The sequence below is a fragment of the Ictalurus punctatus genome, chromosome 15, assembly GCF_001660625.3.
Source record: "Ictalurus punctatus breed USDA103 chromosome 15, Coco_2.0, whole genome shotgun sequence".
In the NCBI taxonomy this organism is placed as follows: Eukaryota; Metazoa; Chordata; class Actinopteri; order Siluriformes; family Ictaluridae; genus Ictalurus; species Ictalurus punctatus.
The window spans coordinates 21,100,870-21,122,726 of NC_030430.2; the positions used below are offsets into that span (position 1 = coordinate 21,100,870).

At 40.5% G+C, this 21,857-nt stretch overlaps 1 protein-coding gene across 2 annotated transcripts in view; it reads right to left on the reverse strand.

Annotated features, from left to right (window-relative positions):
- Positions 1–21,857, reverse strand: part of znf385a (zinc finger protein 385A) — a 91,929-nt gene that overhangs the window by 66,946 nt on the left and 3,126 nt on the right. Inside the window, exon 1 of one of the 2 annotated variants that reach the window (XM_017488024.3) lies at positions 7,740–8,362. The exons of the other annotated variant lie outside the window; for it this stretch is intronic. Within the exon in view, the coding sequence (XP_017343513.1) occupies positions 7,740–7,749 (10 nt within the window). The 5' untranslated portion in view covers positions 7,750–8,362. Of the gene's footprint in view, positions 1–7,739; positions 8,363–21,857 lie in introns of those variants that run through there. 2 annotated transcript variants of the gene reach the window in all.

Sequence of the window (21,857 nt, forward strand, 5' to 3'; positions counted from 1 at the left end):
CGAGGCAGGGGACACCCTGGACAGTGTCAATCACACACACCATGGGCAATTTGGAAATACCAATCAGCCTACAAAGCATGTTTTTTGACCAGTGTAGGAAACCAGAGCAATGCCCCGAGGAGAACATGCAAACTCTGCCACACAGGGCGGAAGCAGGAATCGAACCTCCATCCCTGGAGGTGCTAGACAAATATGCTAACCACTAAACAGAGTGCCATGAAATGTGGGCATGCAAAGATATTTGTGAGTATGGAGTTCTGAAGTAAGTGTGCAGAAAGACTATTGGTTGTTAGAAAGAGCAATTCAGATCTGCGAGCACTGAGCACTGAGAAACCTGCTTCCTTTACCCTTCTTTTCCACTCTACACTTTTTTCAGGATTCAGACTGCAATACATGGTCCTGTACACAGTTGCACACATTTTTAATGACCACGCTCACTGATGCACTCAGGTCAGCCTCCCTCATGCGCTCTGCGAGATCTTAAACATCAAACTCAGTATGATCAAATCATTGCTAGCAGCACACAACAGCAACCAATATTAACAGAGTAAATATTTATGTATCAGTATGGGTAGTGACAGGCATAAAAAAAAAAATTTTTAAATGTGTGCTTGTACTCATGTTTGGTCTGAAAACGTTCTCTTTTATTGCTCACAACTCACACTTACAGCACAGTAACAAACATAAGGGAGAAACTGGCGGGGGTGATGACAAACTCAAACAGCTTTCATAAAAATGGTAAACACAAGCAAACCCAAAATAAAATGCTGCTATAACATGTACTGTAGAAATAAAAAAAATAAGCAACACATTACTATGCTAACAAAGAACATTTATTCCAATAAAACCAAGACAGTAAACATAAAAATAGCAAGGATACCATGGAGGATCATGGGTATGCAAATTAGCCTCACTCATACAAAATACAGTGATGCTACAATATTTATTTTATAAATTAAACATTTTACTCAGCGAATCAATTTTTTTTTTCTTTCAGTCAACAGGAGAAATTACTTTGCTTTCCTGGAATAAAATGATTCACCTAATACTTTTTTTTAATCATATTATTTTCCAGTCATAAAAATATTGCCACCTTTTGCAAACGATCTTGAAAATAAATTCCAAGCTAGTGTCCTCCTTTTTACAATGACCAGACATTGCACTACAGGAACCAGAGTGTTGCCAATAACCATTACCTATTTTCCTAGATGTACAGTATAAAAACCTTTGACTTGACTTGGGTGTGAAGTTGCTGTCATAACTCACATCTAAGTCAAGTCCATTTAAATGTAATTTGGGGACTTGCACCACTGGAGAATACTGAAGTATACTGTCGTGTGAGTAACATCCATCCATGCATTTTCCATACCGCTTATCCTATCCAGGGTCATGGGGGGGCCTGAAGCCTATCCCAGGGAACTCAGGGCACAAAGCGGAGGACACCCTGGACAGGGTACCAACCCATCGCAGAGCACAATCGCACACACATTCAAACACTACGGACAATTTTGAAATTCCAATCAGCCTACAACAAATATCTTTGGACTGGAAACCAGAGTACCGGAGGAAACCCCCAAAGCACGGGGAGAACATGCAAACTCTGAGGACAAAGGGCGGAGTCGGAATTCGAACCCCCAACCCTACAGAGGTGTGAGGCTTGTGACTGCAAAATTGACTCCAAATCACACAAGCACACACACATACACTATGTTTAGGACAGTAAACATGCTTTTTCTCCCTCTTTCATCTTTCAGGCTAATTTATTCCCTCATATTTGCTGTATTGACAGATTGATTATGGAGCAAATGAGCGATTGTTTGTATGAATGTTATGCTGACATTAATAACAGGTCATAGAACAAGAACGAAAGTCTACAGTAATTTATTCCATCCTGAAACAGGAACTTGAAGCCCACCTTGGGTGAGCTGCATATTAAACCAAGCCAATGTGCATGAATATGATAAGCAAATGCAAATGCAAAATAAATAAATAAAATATGTATTATGCAGTATTATGCAGTAAGGGAAAGCAAACTCCATTATCTTCAGATCTTGCTGTGGAAAAGTTAAACATACGATATACATAATTCTGCATTAGGTATAGCTGAGAAGACAACATCAGAAATTAATACATAACAGAAATGCTTCTAATATGCATCTTTTACTTCCCAGAGTATAATCTGAATAATGCTATTTGAGGATTTGTGTGGTTTGTGCCAGATTAAAAAAAAAAAAAAAGTATGAATGTAAAATGGTCTATATCCGTGTTAAAGTTGAGTTGAGAGTCTGCTATGGCAGGCTGCCCTGCCATGTAGATGAGTATGCTGAGCTTTAGTCAGGTTTAGTGAGCAGAATTCATAATTGCTGTGTCAGTCTTAAACACAGAAGGACGTAGGGAAGGAAGGCAAAAAAGCTTACAGAACAAAAAGCTCACTTTTGTTTCTTTCTCGACTGACCTCCACAGAGAGCTGATGGGAGAGAGAGAGAGAGAGAGAGAGAGAGAGAGAGAGAGAGAGAGAGAGAGAGAGAGGCTGAAAGAGAGTGGGTAAGAAAACAGCAGGGTAGAAGGACAGATTTGGAAGAGAGTTATGATAGATAGGCAAGCAGACAAGCAACAGGCATTACAGAGACAGATATGTCTGCAATGAACATAAAATATCGGGGACAAATAGACAGAAAGACGGATAACACTGATAATATCAGATGACCCTGGGCACTGTGCCTAAATGCAACAAACAGCAAATGCGCTCTCAAGAGCAAAGTAGCTGACTCTTTATTTAAAAGTTAGATTCAGCCGATCGCTGACCCAGTCCTTCCTATCTGCAAAATTACATGGTGGAACTTCTTTCATTCTGCGTGAGAAGAGCATTCTCAGAACAGCAACACTGCTGGAATTTTTAAACACCTCAGAGTAATTGAGACACTGATGAAGAGCTGGACCATCCATGATGAAGAGTTCCCTGGAGCCTATCCCAGGGAACTCTGGGGACAAGGTGGGGTGCCAACCCATCGCAAGGCACAATCACACACTATGGACAATTTGGAATCAGACAACAATATATGTCTTTGGATTGGAGGAAGGAAACTGGAGTACCCGGAGGAAACCCCCTAAGCATGGGGAGAGAGTGAAACCTCTGTGGACACAGGGTGGAGGCAGGATTCGATTCCCCAAACCCAGCCAACGTGCCCACAACCAGTGTTCAAAAAAATTCTCCCATCCATCCATCCCTCCATTTTCTATACCGTTTATCCTTCAGGGTCGCGGGGAACCTGGAGCACATCCAAGGGAGCATGAGGCACAAGGTGGGGTACATCCTTCGCAGAGCATACTCACATACACATTCACACACCCATTCATACACTTTGGACATGCCAGTCAGCCTACCCTGCATGTCTTTGGACTGGGGGAGGAAACCGGAGTACCCGGAGGAAACCCCCGGAGCACGGGGAGAACATGCAAACTCCGCGCAATCCGGGCAGTGGGAATCGAATCCCCAACCCTGGCAGTGCGCCCAAGAACTATTCCAGTGTTCAATCAAATTTATTCCAGTCACTTATAATTCCTTGCTTACAAAAGTCCAGATAAGCAAGTAACACAACTGAAAAAAGCAACGACGGTTACCTTTTAATGCTTAACCAGTAGTGATTAGCACTGTGAAACAAAACATAACATTTCGACGTGGTTATGTTTTGTTTCCTAGTGATGCCTCATGTTACTACTTTTGACTAGCGCCATGGACTCTAAACTGATAAGACATCTATTTTGATTTTACTGTAACATAGGGAATAAATGCACATTTCTCCATCCAATTATCTTTAAACATTGTAAATCTGAGTAGAACTACAGCCATATTTTCAAACCCATATTGGCTCTGCTATAGTATTTTTTCGAGTTTGACCCATTCAAATACAGGCTGTCCCAAAAGTCTCCATACATAGGGGACTTTGTTTGCCAGCACCATGTTGGTTGTGCCTTCGTCAGTGGATGTTCGTGGACGTCTACTTCTCGGTTGGTCTGTAACACTTCCAGTCTTTTTGAATTTGTTAATAAGTTTCTTTTGTGGTGTGCTGGTCATGTTTCCTGTTAAAGTCCATCGCAACCTTGTCCAGTCTGATCCAGCCATGAGAAGGATTTCAATGCGTAAAAGGCATTGTTTAAGGCTATCTGAAAAAAGAATCCTATATTATAAATGAAGTATGAAAAATGTTGGAAGACATTTTGCTTTAAAAAGTGTTCATTTCCCCAAAACTTTTGGGACATGCTGTATTTTGCTGGGTCTGCATCTAGACTGCAGTTCACCAGAGGCTAGAGGATGGCAACAAATTCTTAATGTATAAAGATTAGCTCTAATCTCTATCTGTTCACCTAGAACATGTTCAAATACAGCGGCTTGCATGCGAACACCAGTAACACACTACCATATTTTTATTACTGCTATACTTGGAATAATTCACCACCCACCCACATATATCTGTCCCGTGGTGGCCCTGTCACGGTTGCTTTCCACTGATTTATGAGGAAGAGCGGCAATGATAAATCGTTCACATATGGTCAACAGTCAGTAAGTGTATACTTAGAAATTGAACTAAAGGAAGATTTGTATGATCAAATGACCTGTGATTGATATAGCTAAGACGTAGCTAATAAACTGGCAACCCAGTGAGTCTGGATGTGAGTAAGAAAAGACAACGTGAGCGATGCAGGGAGTGAGACAGTTTTCCAAGAAACCCACACTGCAGTGAATTTAAGTCCCTTTTTATCAAACTTGACACTCTCATTCTAATCAACCAGGCCAACTCTTTCATCCTGCTCATTTTTCAGAGACAGCTAGAAAAACAGAAAAATGAGTATGATAGCGAAATGGAGAAGAGGGGAGGGAATAATGAGTGGATTTATTCAAGGTCATTTACAATGCATGCAGACGATGAACACACACACGCAAACACATTATTTCATATAATCGACGATGTGAAAAAAGACAGTATTTAAGAAATTCATTGCAATATCCCCAGCACACCGTCAGACTGTGTGTGTGTGTGTGTGTGTGTGTGTGTGTGTGTGTGCGTGTGTGTGTGTCTGTGAGGTCATTTGTATTTAGTGGAGTGTGAAAAGGTATAGCGGAGGAGATCTGACTGCGTCGGCATTCTAAAGGTCATCGCAATGACAAGAGCCTCTGAGGGAATAGCAGCGTGCCAAAGCGTCAAGCAAACAGCAGAACATAAATCACAAAGGCAGGAACAAAGAGGGTACAAATTCAGATAAGGAGCACATCACTTTTTGGTGATGGAATCTTTAAATATTAGAATGCCCCTGTGTCAAATCGGTCACATCAATCAGAAAATCCCATGCAATATAACTGAAATGCATTATATATTGTACGTATATGAGTGTGTGTGTGTGTGTGTGTGTGTGTGTGTGTGTGTGTGTGTGTGTGTGTGTGTGTGTGTGTGTGTGTGTTAGCTAAACGCAAATTATACAGTATCACCTAGTCTGGAGTAAAAATAAGTGTGAGATGCAGTGAGAAGCAATGCTGAGTGATTAGACTGTAGGAGGACAGCTGTTATTAGAGGGTTAATGATGCTATTAACACATCTTTCTAGCCACTAATGCCTGGCAGTGTGTGGAGTGGATCTGCACTCGTCTGCGAGTTAAATGAGGCTGAAAACAGGTTCTGCATCTAAGCATCAAGAGTAAAAAACACACAAAATCCAAATAGGTGGCTGCATGTTTTAACAAAGCCAACGCTGGCCCTTGACAGAACATGTTAAGCGTCACAGAAATCCTGCTAGAATGTTGCGTCCAGTTCAACACATGTGCACACATAAACGTGGCACAAGAACCCGCCATTACTGAACATACACCTGAACTAAACGCCGAGTAAAACTTCAACAAAAGTGTGATAATCTCAGTCTCAAACGCACCACATCACAGACCCTATAATCATTAGAGTCGGAAAATCATGCCCTGCGGAACGTATCGGCGTCACTGCTGAATTAGCCCAGGCATGCATGAAGTAAAGCGGCTTGCACCGTTGCAGACACACAGAAGAACAAAGCCAATACATAACAACACATTGAACCAACATAGACTCACACAGGCCTGCACAAACCACAAACACACCCAGACCTGTGTCAAGTGAAGAAATAAAACTTTTTTCTTTTTTTTAATAAAGAAACAAAAATAATCTACGACTGAGATCATTTTATTTAAAGACGCTAAATAAGTTCTTAAGTTACAGTTCTGCTTCAGATCAATAACCTTACAGGTTTACTGTATATGCAGTTCTGTGTGGATGAAATATATATGAAGAAGAATCCACTCAGCAACTGCTGTGCAGTGTAAGACAGTATATAAAGTTTACAGGGATAAAAAAATAAATAAATAAATAAATAAAAAACTGTTTCAGCAAAGTGCTTCTGAATCATTTATATGCAGACAAGTGACAAATTAAAGGAAAAACCTCCATAAAGTAAAAGATAGTAAGGTGTTGTGCCACCAAAACAGCTTCAAGCTCAAGTGTACTGAAGGATCAACACTGTTCTTCCAAACGCTATTTGGTGGAGTGCGCTGTCTATCCTTTTGGTCCAAAATCTACCATAGGTGTTCACTTGGATTGAGATCTGGTGACTGTGAAGGCCATAGCATATGATTTGCATAATTATTATGCATGTTTTATGCAAGAGAATGGCTTGGTGAGTTGGAGTTCACACTGATGGTGCAAGCTGGACTTCCATACACATCTCAGCTTACAAATCAGGTGGAAACTTCTAGCATCTCCATCTCACTCAACCACTCCATAGGAATATTCCTCCTCTCTCAGTCAGATTGCTAAACACAAGTACTTCTTAGCTTTTACCAAGGTGTAGGATAACCTAGATAGATAGACTAGCCTCCCCATTTATCCTCAAGCCTGAGTTTCCCATCGTAAAAATGAACAATCTGACCAGAATTCATTTTGTTAGCTCACTGGTTCCTCTCCATTCCCCTTCCCCCACCGGCTTCTGGGAAAATTGCATTCTGTTGTGTCTAAATTCATATGGAAAAACAAACGTCTCAGTCTTAAACTCTCCACTTTGCAGAGGAGAAGGGAAGATGGTGGATTGGCTGTCCCCAACTTCGGATTTTACTGCTGTTCATTTTATGCTTAGACCAGCCTATGATTAACGACGTAGGACCTTACTTCATTCCAGCATTTCAGTAATGTACATACACTGACTTGTCATATTAGTAGCAACTAGATTAGCTATACCTAATAAACTGTCAATCATTTTATGTACATATAAAGTGCAAAGTATATACTGAATAAGCAGTTTTAGTGTAATGAACATAAGACTAATAACAATGCAACTCTGTGGATAAAGAATGTCATTTTAAATTGGTACGAAGCCTTAAATACGACATCACGTGACGCACAATTTTTGGGGCTACTCCAAAATTCAACTAATAATGAAGGGCATTTCTTTGCCATTTTTAAATTTGTGGCCAGACAACACACTCTCCAAATTTTAGCAAATGAACCATGACCTTTACTGCCAGAACACATTCACCCTAAAGATAACAGCCCAGGGGCCATGCACCCTGCAAGTCTTATCACACACTCTAGAGTTATAAAATCAGACAGTGAAAGAGTGTGTGTGTGTGTGTGTGTGAGTCATAGATCTCTGCGTTTAAACTGTGAAGGGATTTGAAGCATTCAATAAAGATGTCGAACCTTGATAAAACGCCCAGAGAAAACTTACCCAAAATCATCCTGACAAACTCGGACGGCTTCTTCACCTCTGGGTTCTGTGACGCTCCTGGAGAACCTGATTCCAAATTCTTCTCTGCGCTCCTCTTCTCCTCTCCTCTCCTCTCCGAAAAAAAAGAGGCAGATCAAGCAGCAAACACTATCTGAGTGCTGAGAGCATAGCTGCAGTCCATCGTGTGTCCCTTGTCTTGTGCCTGCTCTGTCCAGGTGAACAGTGGAGAGGAGGAAGAGGAGGAGGAGGAGGAGGTGGTAGTAATTTTGGGGGGTGGGGGTTGTTAGAGGTCCTCTGCTCCTCTCAGGTGAGACAGAGGGCAGTTAGTTAGACGTTGGGGAGGGGCATTTGGGAAGGTGGCGAGGACACAGCAGAGATCCAGTCAGTGAGTGAGTTACATCCAGGGAAGTCGAAGCAGGACGGATAAAGTGTCCCTACAGACGGCTGATTAGCTATTTCCCTTCAACAGAGCCATTCATCAGAGAGTGTGGACAAAATGCCTTAGTAACACTGTCAAGCTGGTGCCTGCTCTGCTTTGCTCTGCTCTGCTCTGCTCTGCTCAGATTCCCCCTCGCTCTCTCTCTCTCACTCTCTTTCTCTCTTTCTCCCTCCTTCTTGTTTTGGGGTTGGGTATAACCTAAAGGCACCTTACATGCCTGTACGCCGATTGGTAGCCTTCCCAGCCAATCGGAAAGGCAGCAGCCGCTTGTCATTCCTCAGAATGGGAAGCATGCAGGAGACAGTACTGGACCCAGAACGCTACCGTCCCCCTCTCCTTGTTTCTCCCGCCATCTCATCCTGCATCTCCTTCCCTCTGTTTCACCAGCTCATCATCGGACTGTTTATGCCAGTCAGGGCAACTCACAGAACCCCCTTCGTGCTACTCGCATTCATCTGCCAGATCGCTCCCTCCCTCTTCTCTGACTCCATGTGACACTAGACTTGTAAAGGGGATTACCTTCCATTCCCTGTCCATATCTCGTTCTCTAGCTCTGTAGCTGCATCATTGTGTGCAGGATTACAGTTCCTGCTCCTAAGTCTTTCAGCTTGTAGATGAATTTTTGGGAGAGGTGTGTGGGGGGGAGGGGTGACAGAGTGCTGGAGGAAAACAAGAGATGGAATAGAAGGTGACAGGGCAGAGGAGCTGGAAGAGATTAAACTAAATTCAAACTGACAGAGGAATGAGGAGACATGGAACGATGAGAGAAAAGACTTGGGGGAATTAAACAGAAAAATGTAAAGAAACAAGCAGCAGGGAAAGACAGGAAGACAAACATAAGTAAGATGCATAGCAATTAGCTGCAGTAGCTCAATTTAATGATTTTTTTTTTATGTTGATTGGATTGAATGGTGCTCATGAATCTCTGTAAATAGACCATCTATGATAAGCATTGGCACTTAGAGGACAGATACTCCCTCAAAGCTAGGCACACGTATAAAAAGATGTATACAAATATCAGCCGGAAGATGGGAAAAATTGTCTTTTCTTCAGTATCTCATTTCTCAGTATTCACTCCTTCTCCTTTTCCTTGTCTCAGGCTTGAGCAGTGAGTCAGTGAGTAGTGAAGGGAATACTAAAGAGGCCAGCTGACACTCATAATAGCCCAGTACACAGCACATAAGGGCGAGAGAAATAGAGACAGAGGGAGAAAGAGAGAGAGAGAGAGAAAAGGCACAGCCATTGTGTGTGCATTACAGTATGTCTACTAACATAACAACATAATAGCACGTCTATACAAGTAAACACACACGCTCAAAACACGTGTACACAGATGCACACCCACCTGTGCATACATGCTGTCATCTGATGCCAGACATTGCTCATACTGTACACTATCACCTGCATGACAGCATTGTTTCGAGGGCAAATGTCAGCTCCAGAGAATGCGAGTTATAATAAAGCTCTCCAACAGATCTTTAAATGAGCGTGCACTCACGGTCCTGGGATTTATTAACTGCTCTTTATCAGAGCTTTGACAAAAGCATGTGTCATAGCAGTTTGGATTGCCCTTTCCACCTCCTGCAATCATCCACAGCTGCTTCAGCCCTGGCTGCAACAGGAGAGCAACAGGGTGCTATGTGTATATAAATTGCATTAGCCTTTACATTAAACGTTCAGTTATTTCGTTATCTTTCTGCCTAATAACTTTGACACTGCGAAAAGGAAAGTGTTCAGGTTAAAGAAATACTACTGATACTACATAAAATACTACATTTTTCAGCCTAATCTTTAATCATAGCATCTGTAATCAACACATTTCCCTATACCAGGGATCGACAACTGGTGATCCACGGTCTGGATGTGGACCCAGCAAGTATTTCAGAGGATCAGACCGAGCACTGAAAAAATACTAACCAGTGTGGGGAAAAGTCACTGTAGTTCATAGACTCCAGTTTCCTAAAGATGAACTATTGAAGTTTCTGTAGCAGAGCATCTGTTGCAGCTTGTTGAGACCAATCACAGGCATTTATACAAATTACTTATAATTCAGCTTATCAAATTTTCACACATTTTCATAGATTTTTCCATTTTATTTACCTTCTCAGGGTAGTTGTTTTGCTTAAAAAAAAAAAAAAAGCCAAAAATTTTAATACAGAGAGGTATGTGTTTATTCTCCACTTCGAGTTCAAAATACGTAGATGTCTTATCTGTTCAGAGTCCATTGTTCTAGTCAGAAGTGGTGCAACGTGAAGCACTAATGCAAAACAAAACATAACCACTTCACGTTGTCTTAATTATAGCTTGAACTAATAATTAATAGTTAAACATTAAAAGGTAGCTTCTGCACAATTTCAGTCACTGTTAGATGTTTATCTGGTCCTTTGTAAATGCATCCTGGTGCCATCTCTTCCCCAGATAAACCACACACACACACACACACACACACACACACACACACACACACACACACACACACACACACACGGTCGTCCACATGATGTAAATGAAAACATGATTCATCAGACCGGTCCACCTTCTTCCATAGCTCCATGGTCCAATTCTGATGCCCATTGTAGGCGCTTTCAGCGGTAGACAGAAGGCAGCATGGGAACTCTGAACAGTCTGGGGCTACGCAGCCCCATATACATCAAGCGGCGATGCACTGTGCGTTCTGATATCTTTTTATCATAGCCAGCATTAACTTTTTCAGCAATTTGTGTTATAGTAACTCTTTTGTGGGGTCAGACCAGACGGGCTAGCCTCCGCTTCCGCACGCATCACTGAGCCTTGGTGGTCCATCACCCTGTCACCAGTTCTGTCACCTGTCACCTGTCACTTCTGGTAGGTACTAACCACTGCATACCGGGAACACCTCACAAGACCGGCTGTTATAGGGGATCCAGTCGTCTAGCCATCACACTTGTCAAAGTCGCTCAGATCCTTACGCTTGCCCATTTTTCCTGCTTCCAACACATCAACTTCGAGAACCAAACGTTCACTTACTGTCTAAAATGTATTAAGTTCTAGCTACAGATCATATTCTGATCAACCCTAGCAAAAACCACTGACAGGTGAAGTGAATAACATTGATTATCTCTTTACACATGCACCTGTCAGCGGTTTTTGTTATGGTTGATCAGTATATGATCTGTAGCGATAACTTCACAAATTTTAGTCAAATACTCCTGCCGTATAGTGCAAAAAGAATGGAAACTTCATATTTTCTCAAAACTCACTCAGTGTTTAAGCCTAAGTGTAGTCTAAAACACACAGTTATATGATGCATATTCAAAACTACAACTGCAAACAATAAAGGGTTATGAGACATGAGAGAATGTCTTATCAAAGCTGTTCTTATACAGAGCATTTATCCAACTGTCCAGCCATGGGGAGATGTAATAAAAGTAATTCCAGTTACTTACTTTTTTCCAATAAGCTTTTGTGGAATCTGTGTGCCATCAGGTCACAACTGAGGCACTTATATGTTTATTTTACACTGAGTTACACTGACTACGGATTCTTTCATCTCTGAATCAACTAATCATACAGACTCCGACCTTAAATTACAAAGACCTTTGACTGAAGAATATATTAAAGCGTTATGTAAAGTATATGTTTTGCAAAAATGTCTATTGATCCCTCCAACAATTGCCCTTAGTAAATTCGGATTCCGCAAGGTTGTTTTTTTTTTTTGTTTGTTTGTTTGTTTTTTTCCAGTGAAGGGAAATGTGTTGCCATTATAATCTGAGCTAATTATACATACACTACAGATATGGTAGACTGAGATTCAGTGGAAAAGGCTGGCGTATTCCTTTAATCAGTTCCAAAATGAAATGCAATTTCTCAAACAACATTACATCATTCTTAGATAATATAAGTTTAAAAATAAGCGTGGCTGTGTTTACTGAAATCTGTAGTGGCAATAACATGATGCATAGAGGGTTGTACTGATAATAATATGATAATAAACTTTATTTATAGAGTACTTTTCACACACATGGTAGCTGAAAGTGCTGTCTAATCAAGTAGTAAAAAATTAAATGATAATAAATGTTAAAAAAAAAAAAAATTGATAAAATATGTCAAATAAAACTATACATAACAAAACAGATGGGGTTCTTTTCATTAAATGCCAAATTAAAAAAAGATGTGTTTCTAACTAAGTCAATATCAGGTGCTGGGCTGCACTTATGTTTAATTTTTAGAGAAAAATACGTTTTCAATGAGATTTCATTCTTTTCTCTCTATCTATGGTAATCATACGTAAACTACTGATGCGGCGGACAGATATTAAATTATAAAACACTTAAGTATTCCTTTAACTGTCTTGAGAAACAGCACAATGGCTAACGCACTACATCTATTATATTATTCCTAGCAATCCAGTCAAGTCAACTAGCTGTAGTCAGGATTCGAACAGGTGACCCGCCAGTAAAATCAGAAAGTATTGTTTTAAATCGTTTTCTGATAGTTTTGCTACTTTTTCACTAACGCAGGTGATCTCTGAACAATAGGTCATTTTCCACCCCCGCAGAAAGACACAAAAACGCTATCAGATACCCTCGACTTTAGCTAGCCTCTCTGTTTTCTCTCTTTAGGTGCAGAAAGGCAGGTGTGCTGAAAGTCGATTGTGTCATCAGTGTGTTTGTGTGTGTGTGAGGGTGTGTGTGTGTTGGGGAGAGTTAAGGAGGGGGAGCTGGTATGTGTCAGCAGCAGTGGCGATCATGTTTCCTCATTAGTTGTGTTGGTATCAATAATTCAGTACTGGGCCTTGTTGAGCTCAATGGGCCGATTGCTAATGTGCTGTCTACCCGCTGGGGCTTTGGACCCAGCAGGACTTTAATGGATGTCATGATGAGAGGGTGAAATCCAAGAACAGGGATCTTCTGTCACCCCTTGGCGTGGTCTGTGTGCGTGTGTGTGTGTGTGTGTGTGTGTGTGTGTGTGTGTGTGTGTGTGTGTGTGCTGAGATGGCAGATATGGTCACAGAGTGACCATCGATGGACAGGTGTGAGGATGGGAGGATTAATCATAGAAGGCAGAGGAGGAAGTCTCTTCCATGCCTGTGTAACTGTTCATTATTTTGTCCATTGTGTATTTGACAGCGGTGTGTTGCTGCACTTTACTGTCACCAAACCTCTGTGTTAAATACTATTGTACTTCATAGAGAATCTGGACATTTGAAGACTGGAAAAACATTGTCTAGTATTTTTCCAATATTCACCTGTCCAGTTTCATTGAGCCTGTGTCCGCTGTATCTTCAGATTCCTGAGAAGTGGAACCTGGTGTGTTATACTGCTGTTGAAGCCCATCCGCTTCAAGGTTCCAAGTGTTGTGCATTCTGAGATGCTTTTCTGCTTACCGCAATTAAGAGTAAAGAGTGGTTATTTGAGTTACCATAGCCTTCCTGTCAGGATGAACCAACAACCATGTCAAAGTCAATGAGATCACATTTTGTCCCCATTCTGAATTTGGAATTCTGAATCCTGGACATATCTGCGTGGTTTTATGCATTGCACTGCTGCCATATTATTCGCTGACTGGACAAATGCATGAATGTTACTAACCTAGCAGACAGACAAAACTGAGGATTGTTAAGTAGGCTGGACCTAGGATAGCTACAAATGCATATTGTAGTCACACAGAGATTAATTAATAGACTTAGTGGTTAGCATGTTTGACTCACACCTCTGGGGTTGGGGGGTTCAAATCCCGCCTCCGCTCCTTGTGGACCAAGTTTGAATGTTCTCCCTATGCTTTGGGGGCTTCTTCGAAGTACTCCAGTTTCCTCACTCATTCCAAATACATGCATTGTAGGCTGATTGGCATTTCCAAATTGTCCGTAGTGTGTGAATATGTGTGTCATTGTGCCTTGCGATGGTTTGGCACCCCATCCACGGTGTCCCCCTGTCTTGTATCCTGAGTTTCCTGGGATAGATTCCAGGTTCCCCCGTGATCCTGTGTAGTATATGCGATATGGAAAAAGGGTTGGATGGGATGGAAAACTATTTTGTTTCTAAATATGGCTAAACAATTGTGCATGACCATCACTGAGCACAGTAGTAAATATCATAATTTTAGCCATATTCCTCTGGTTCCTGGTTCCTCTCAAGGATTCCTCCTCATGTCATCTCAAGGAGATGTCTCTTGTGAAAAGTGCTATACAACTCAAATTGAATTGAAAAATTGAGCGGTACATGTGCCTTTTTAGCTGGTTAACACGATCTTTTGTTTTGACCTTGAGTGTTGTGCTCTATTTCCCACATCCCAGCATCTAGAATGTTCTTATTATCTCCGTTTATGTAGAATCAGTAGTCCATGAAAATCGCTTGGGATTAATTATGATCACAAATACAGTCTCAGAGTATATTATTATGGAGCTATTAATAGTTAGAAGTTAGAAGAGCACTTGAAAATCCCAAGTCTGGTTCGCACATACTGAATAGTCTTAGCAGGCTATGCCAAACAACAGCAGCCTGGGAGCAGAGTGGTAATCTGAAGACAGAGAGGAACAAAGTCAGGTGTTACTGTTGTGATCCTTGCCACCGGTAGAAGAGAGAGAGAGAGAGAGAGAGAGAGAGAGAGAGAGAGAGAGAGAGAGAGAGGGAGAGCCGGAGAGCGAGTATATTGTATGTCCACTAAAAACTAAAAGCCTTGTGCCAGGCTGAAGCTGCACTGCGACACAAGGGAAAGGACCTTCACTCATGTCCCTGAGTTCTCACCATCTGCAACTACACTGATATAATGTGCTCTGATGTGATGCTTTAATAATGGTGTGACACTGCTACCCTCTGCAGGTACACTCGAGGTAAACACACCCACCACTGCCATTTTCTTAATGTAAAAAAATTGTTGATATGTCAAAGTTATATATGCAGTGACCAAAAAAAAGTGGAAAACCTTATACAGTATCTCACAAAAGTGAGTACACCCCTCACATTTTTGTAAATATTTGATTATATCTTTTCATGTGACAGCACTATAGAAATGACACTTTGCTACAATGTAATGTAGTGAGTGTACAGCTTGTGTAACAGTGTAAATTTGCTGTCCCCTCAAAATAACTCAACACACAGACATTAATGTCTAAACCGCTGCCAACAAAAGTGAGTATACCCCTAAGTGAAAATGTCCAAATTGGGCCCAATTAGCCATTTTCCCTCCCTGGTGTCATGTGACTTGTTAGTGTTACAAGGTCTCAGGTGTGAATGGGGAGCAGGTGTGTTAAATTTGGTGTCATCGCTCTCACACTCCCTCATACTGGTCACTGGAAGTTCAACATGGCACCTCATGGCAAAGAACTCTCTGAGGATCTGAAAAAAAGAATTGTTGCTCTACATAAAGATGGCCTAGGCCAGGGTTTCCCAAACTTTTCCAGGGCAAGGCCCCCTAAATGGCATTAACATTTGACCGAGGCCCCTGTTTTGCAAGATATCTTTTAAAACACACTAAAAATACAGACTTCTGAATATATCCCCCTTTTTTTATTAATAATTACATCTTACATCTTTACATTACATTACATTAGGAATTGATAGTGTGTGTGTGTGGTTGTCTGAGAGTGAGAAAGAGAAAACACACTAGTGGGAGGGATGGGCTTGGTGGTTCCGACCAAATTGTTGAGGCCCCCCGGGCGCCCCCTGGCGGAACCCAAGGGGGTGGCCCCCACTTTGAAAACCACTGGCCAAGGCTATAAGAAGATTGCCAAGACCCTGACACTGAGCTGCAGCACGGTGGCCAAGACCATACAGCGGTTTAACAGGACAGGTTCCACTCAGAACAGGCCTTGCCATGGTCGACCAAAGAAGTTGAGTGCACGTGCTCAGCCTCATATCCAGAGGTTGTCTTTGGGAAATATACGTATGAGTGCTGCCAGCATTGCTGCAGAGGTTGAAGGGGTGGGGGGTCAGCCTGTCAGTGCTCAGACCATACACCGCACACTGCATCAAATTGGTCTGCATGGCAGACGTCCCAGAAGGAAGCCTCTTCTAAAGTTGATGCACAAGAAATCCCGCAAACAGGTTGCTGAAGAACCATGTACTGTGGTCTGATGAGACAGATAAACTTATTTGGTTTAGATGGTGTCAAGCGTGTGTGGCCAGGTGAGGAGTACAAAGACAAGAGTGTCTTGCCTACAGTCAAGCACGGTGATGGGAGTGTCATGGTCTGGGGCTGCATGAGTGCTGCTGGCACTGGGGAGCTACAGTTCATTGAGGGAACCATGAAAGCCAACATGTACTGTGACATACTGAAGCAGAGCATGATCCCCTCCCTTCGGAGACTGGGCCACAGGGCAGTATTCCAGCATGATAACGTCTTTTGCCTTGCTAAAGAAGCTGAGGGTGAAGGTGATGGACTGGCCAAGCATGTCTCCAGACCTAAACCCTATTGAGCATCTGTGGGGCATCCTCAAACGGAAGGTGGAGGAGCACAAGGTCTCTAACATCCACCAGCTCCTTGATGTCATCATGGAGGAGAGGAAGAGGACTCCAGTGGCAACCTGTAAAGCTCTGGTGAACTCCATGCCCAAGAGGGTTAAGGCAGTGCTGGAAAATAATGGTGGCCACACAAAATATTGACACTTTGGGCCCAATTTGGACATTTTCACTTAGGGGTGTACTCACTTTTGCTGCCTGCATTTTAGACATTAATGGCTGTGTGTTGAGTTATTTTGAGGGGACAGCAAATTTACACTGTTATACAAGCTGTACACTCACTACTTTACATTGTAGCAAAGTGTCATTTCCTCAGTGTTGTCACATGAAAAGATATCATCAAATATTTACAAAAATGTGAGGGGTGTACTCATTTTTGTGAGATACTGTATCTACCTAGAGTCCCCCCGAAGCTATAGGAATGGCAAGGACTTTGAGATGAATATGAGAAGAGAGTTTAGAATTTCACCTTTTATTTCCTGGTGTTTATATGTAGACATGTTAAACGGCACTGAACGTAGCACATTTGTATCAGACCACCCAATTTGTAGGCGAGCAAAAATATTGGAACACGTGACCGACATGCGTTTCTTGTTACCTAGGGGTGTCCTATTAGATTGATTGTTTAAACAATAAATAGTTCTGAACATCTACTCTTGGTTTTAGCCTTCAGTTTCACCTGTGAAGACTGCATTTGTTGATAAGCCAAGCTCAAGATCAGAGAGCTGTCTATGGGAGAAAAGCAAGCCGTTTTGAAACTGAGAAAAGAGGGAAAATTGATCAGAGGCATTGCACAAACATTAGGCATAGCCAATACAACAATTTGGAATATCCTGAAAAAGAAAGAAACCACTGATGTACTGAGCAACAGACACTGTATGGGTCAGCCAAGGAAAACATCAACAGCTGACGACAGAAACATTGTGAGAGATTTTAAGAAAACCCCCCAAAAAACACCAGTCAGTAACATCACCAACAACCTCCACAGTTTCAGAGGGGACTGTATGTGTCAGTATTATGACTGATAATGTATGACTCTGTTCCAGCATATCTGATCTATTATATACTATATCTTCTTTGTCTATCATAATAATACTCTTAAATTCTCACACATGGTTTCTATCCAGATGCCTAATGTTATTGTTGTGATCTCTAACAATTAGCTACAATCAACAGTTAATAAAATGGTACCATGGTAAATGGTTTACATTAAGTTTCCCATAGCTGACATAAATTCATGCATTATTTGCATAGTACAAATACTGTAAAATGTACTATCAGCTACTGTATATAGAGTAAATATTTATAGCAATAGTATATAGTAATATACTGTAATAGTATATAGTAATATACTGTAAATTGAAAATAAGATATTATCCACTACATTTGCTCATTCTGGATGATGCTTTTACCCAAAGTTACTTAATTAGCTTTGTTAAATTTAAGTAGCTTTGTTAAACCTAAATTCGTACACTATGTTCCTAAATGTTGATACCTGACTGGCACCAACTCTTGCTTCCTGGTGTAAATATTGGAACTTTTGACAGTACATGTACTGTATGCTGAATATAGTGGTGTTCCTTACTATGGTGTAAGCAGCAAGAAATGTTATGTTGTGTGAGACATCAAGATGACAGGCCATGTGCTGAAAAATATCACTGTGCCCACATGGTCTTAACACATCCTGGCTACTTCGGGATTTTTGCTCCTTGTAAAGGGCACCAATTACCACAAGAATTATGGTTTATTTATATATCTGTTTTTAGACGTTGATGACAGCTCCCTCCACCACCGTCCACCATCCAGTGCAAGTGGAGAACCACAGACGCAGTAAGCTTGGAGTGACTCCAGGCTAGAAATCAAGTCCAAATGCATACTGACATGGCCATGCGAGCACCCACCTGTCTGGACATAAACCAGACTTGGAAATGGGATAATAATTGGCATGGATAACAAAACAGTGTGTATAAGCAGTTTTACTGGTTTAACTTGTGTGTTCAGGGTAGTATTTGTACTTTTGAGAATAACGTCACTCTCAACTGCTTAGTCATATAGGCTACTCTTACAAAGGGTTCTTTAAGAATTCTTTGATAGTTAAAGGTTCACAGCTTTTTTAAACACTTCTTGATAGGAAAACCCTCTGATGAAGGGTGCAGTGTGGAACCCAGTGATGGATTCTTTGGCTTTTCCACTTTTATAGGAACACCTGTACACCTGCTCATTTATGCAGTTTTCTGATTATCCAATCATGTGGCAGCCGCACACTGCATAAAATCATGCAAATGATGGGAAAAACAAAAATACATCCTGTGAGTGGAGGGTGTGCAGGCTGAAACACCTTGTTGAGGAGATTGACCTGACTGTCTGAGCTCACGGGAAGTCTATAGTACCTCAAATAATCACTCTTTACAATCATGGTAAGTAGAAAAGCATCTCAGAAGGCACAGGACATCAAACCATGAGGTGGATGGGCTACAGGTTCCACTTCTATCAGCCAATAACAAGGATCTGAGGGCACAGACCCACCCAAACTGGGCAGTTGAAGACCAGCTGGGGTTTTTTTTTGTTGTTGTTTTTTTTTTTCTTCCAATTCTTCAACTGTCCAGTTTGGGTGAGAATATATATTCTCTTGAATGTAGTCACTTGTGTCCAATATTTCTCATCTCTTCTCGTCTCTTTTGATCAAATAAAAATAAGATTTATCTATTTGATGAATTTTAAGCTTGGAAGTGTATTCAAGTGTTTATTTCTATAAAGAAGCAACATTTTAAAAAATTTTAACAATCTTGAAATTAGAAAGTCTAGAAATAGACTCAATAAGCTTATATTTGTTCTACACCACTGTTCTATCATGAGTAAGGAATAAAGCATATGGGGGCATGTTGTTATAGGACAATTATTAACGACCGTGTGGTTTGATGTTGCCTAACACAGCAGTTACTGGTACTGTTACCATCCTGTAGTTGATTATTTTCCAATAACAACATTTTCCAAAGTGTTTTACTTCTCTTATATCACAGCAACGATCATCATGGTTTATGTATTAATAAACAACATGTTATACTTTTAATTTGTTAAAAGATAATGTTCAAAACATTTTTCAAAATAGGAACAAAGATAGTTCCCATTATCATTTATGTTATAGCAGTGATAAACAGTAGTTAACTCACCAGCCTCTCTTTTGTTTTCCCTCTCTCTCTCCTGAAACCTCAAAATGCAACATTCTCCATGATTAGACTTTCCTGTGGTGGAAAACCTAAAGTTACAGCTTTACCTCTGACAAAGTGCTGACACTGGAGACTGCTTCAAAAACAATCTCTTCACAGTAGACTTTAATAAATTTTATATATATATATATATATATATATATATATATATATATATATATATATATATATATATATATATATATATATATATATATATATATATATATAAATGCATTTATAATCTGTTTATTACTACACTTTGATTATGTGCTGCATTTGCTATACAAGGCACTATGAATATAAAACAACTAATTTCATTTGAAATACAGCTGATAAGATAAGATAAGATAACTTTGGGGGAAAAGCATCTGCCAAATTAATCACCTGCTTTTACACAGATGCTTCCTATAAACTCCTAAGGCTAACAATTTTTTTATATATAGAAACCACAAACCTGCTGACAGATCAGTGTAAACAGATATCTTGAATTAACACTACAACACCTTCCACTTAACCAAACGTCCAGGCAGTCATAACAGGTTTTGTGCTCTCACAGCACTGAGAAAAACTGGACTGTGCTGTGGAAGATAGCCAGCAGATTAACTCTAGAAGGATTCCCTGTCAGGCCTGCATCTGCCTGAATAGCAGAATGGAAACGAATGCATGGAAGATTAAACACGAGCAGAGGTTTGGACTGTCACCCAGATGCTGGATACATTATCTTATATCGAAGGGCTGAGGATTGTGTAATCAACTGACAATGTTTTTCATCACCATGTCCATCATTATTATCACTCGCATTCTGTCTCTCTTTCTCTCTCTGATATTCTTTCCGGCATTTATTAGCTAAAAAGCTTTATACCGTGCTATTTGACTCAAGCATTTTTATTCTATATTGTATCAAACATTATTGCTGTATATACATTTCTGAAGAATTTCATTTGAATTGTCAGATATCACAAGTACATGCTAGACAAGATAGTCAACAAATGCCCTGGAAAGCAGGGCAACAAATGCCCTGTAAAAACTTCCAGTCCATACAGGATTTTGCACACTATAAAACCGGATAAGTTCATTTAACTCAAAAAATGTGAGGAAACTAATTGGCTCAAAAATTTTAAGTTGATAAATCAATTTCTTTAAGCCAAATACACTTAAATATAACAAGTTTGAGTTCAATTGTTGTTATATTTAAGTCTATTTGGCTTGAAGAAATTGATTCAACGTAAAATTTTGAGGTAATTAGTTTCCTCACATTTTTTGAGTTAAATGAACTATCCGGTTTTACTGTGCAGAGGTTTTTTTGAGGGGGTTGTTTCAGCCAAAAATACTTCATTTTGCTGCAGCTCTTTAAAAAAAAAAATAAAAAAAATAAAAAAAATTGCGATGCAAATTGCAGAGTTTTTTGTACTTACTTGTGGAAAACTACTCAAATTGGTGAACTTGCAAAGTCTTTTACAGTGATGTTTGTTGGTAAATGAGACCTTTTAGCTGTACTCATGTTTGACGCACGTGAATTGAAGAGAGCTTTGACTGAATGCGCGTTTTAATGAGGTCACATGATGCATCTTGGTCCGAATCTGCAAAAATCTGCAGTAATTTAAAAAAAAAAAAATTGCAGGCTCCTTTGAATATTGCAGAGTTTTCACTTAATTTTGTGTTCATTTTTGCAAAACGGCGAAATCTGGAGGGACTGTATTTCTAAGTCGCATATGGACATTTTTGGCTGCTGTTTTCACTTGCAGCATATGTAAAGGGTTAAAGTCAGATATGGTGTTGTACATAACGCTACATAAACATTATCATTTTGGAGCTCTACTGTAGATATAACTGATGTAGAACATTTTCCAAAGCAGCACCTGAAAGAGGAATGCCATGGTCATCTACTACAAATTCCTTACTGACAAATAATAAGTTATAACTTTCAGATTACTACAGCTCCCTGGTGTCGTCGACTGGCAGACCACAGTCCTGATGTGGACCCAGGTGGATCAAACAAAGCACTTGAAAACTTCAGACGCAAAGCATATCA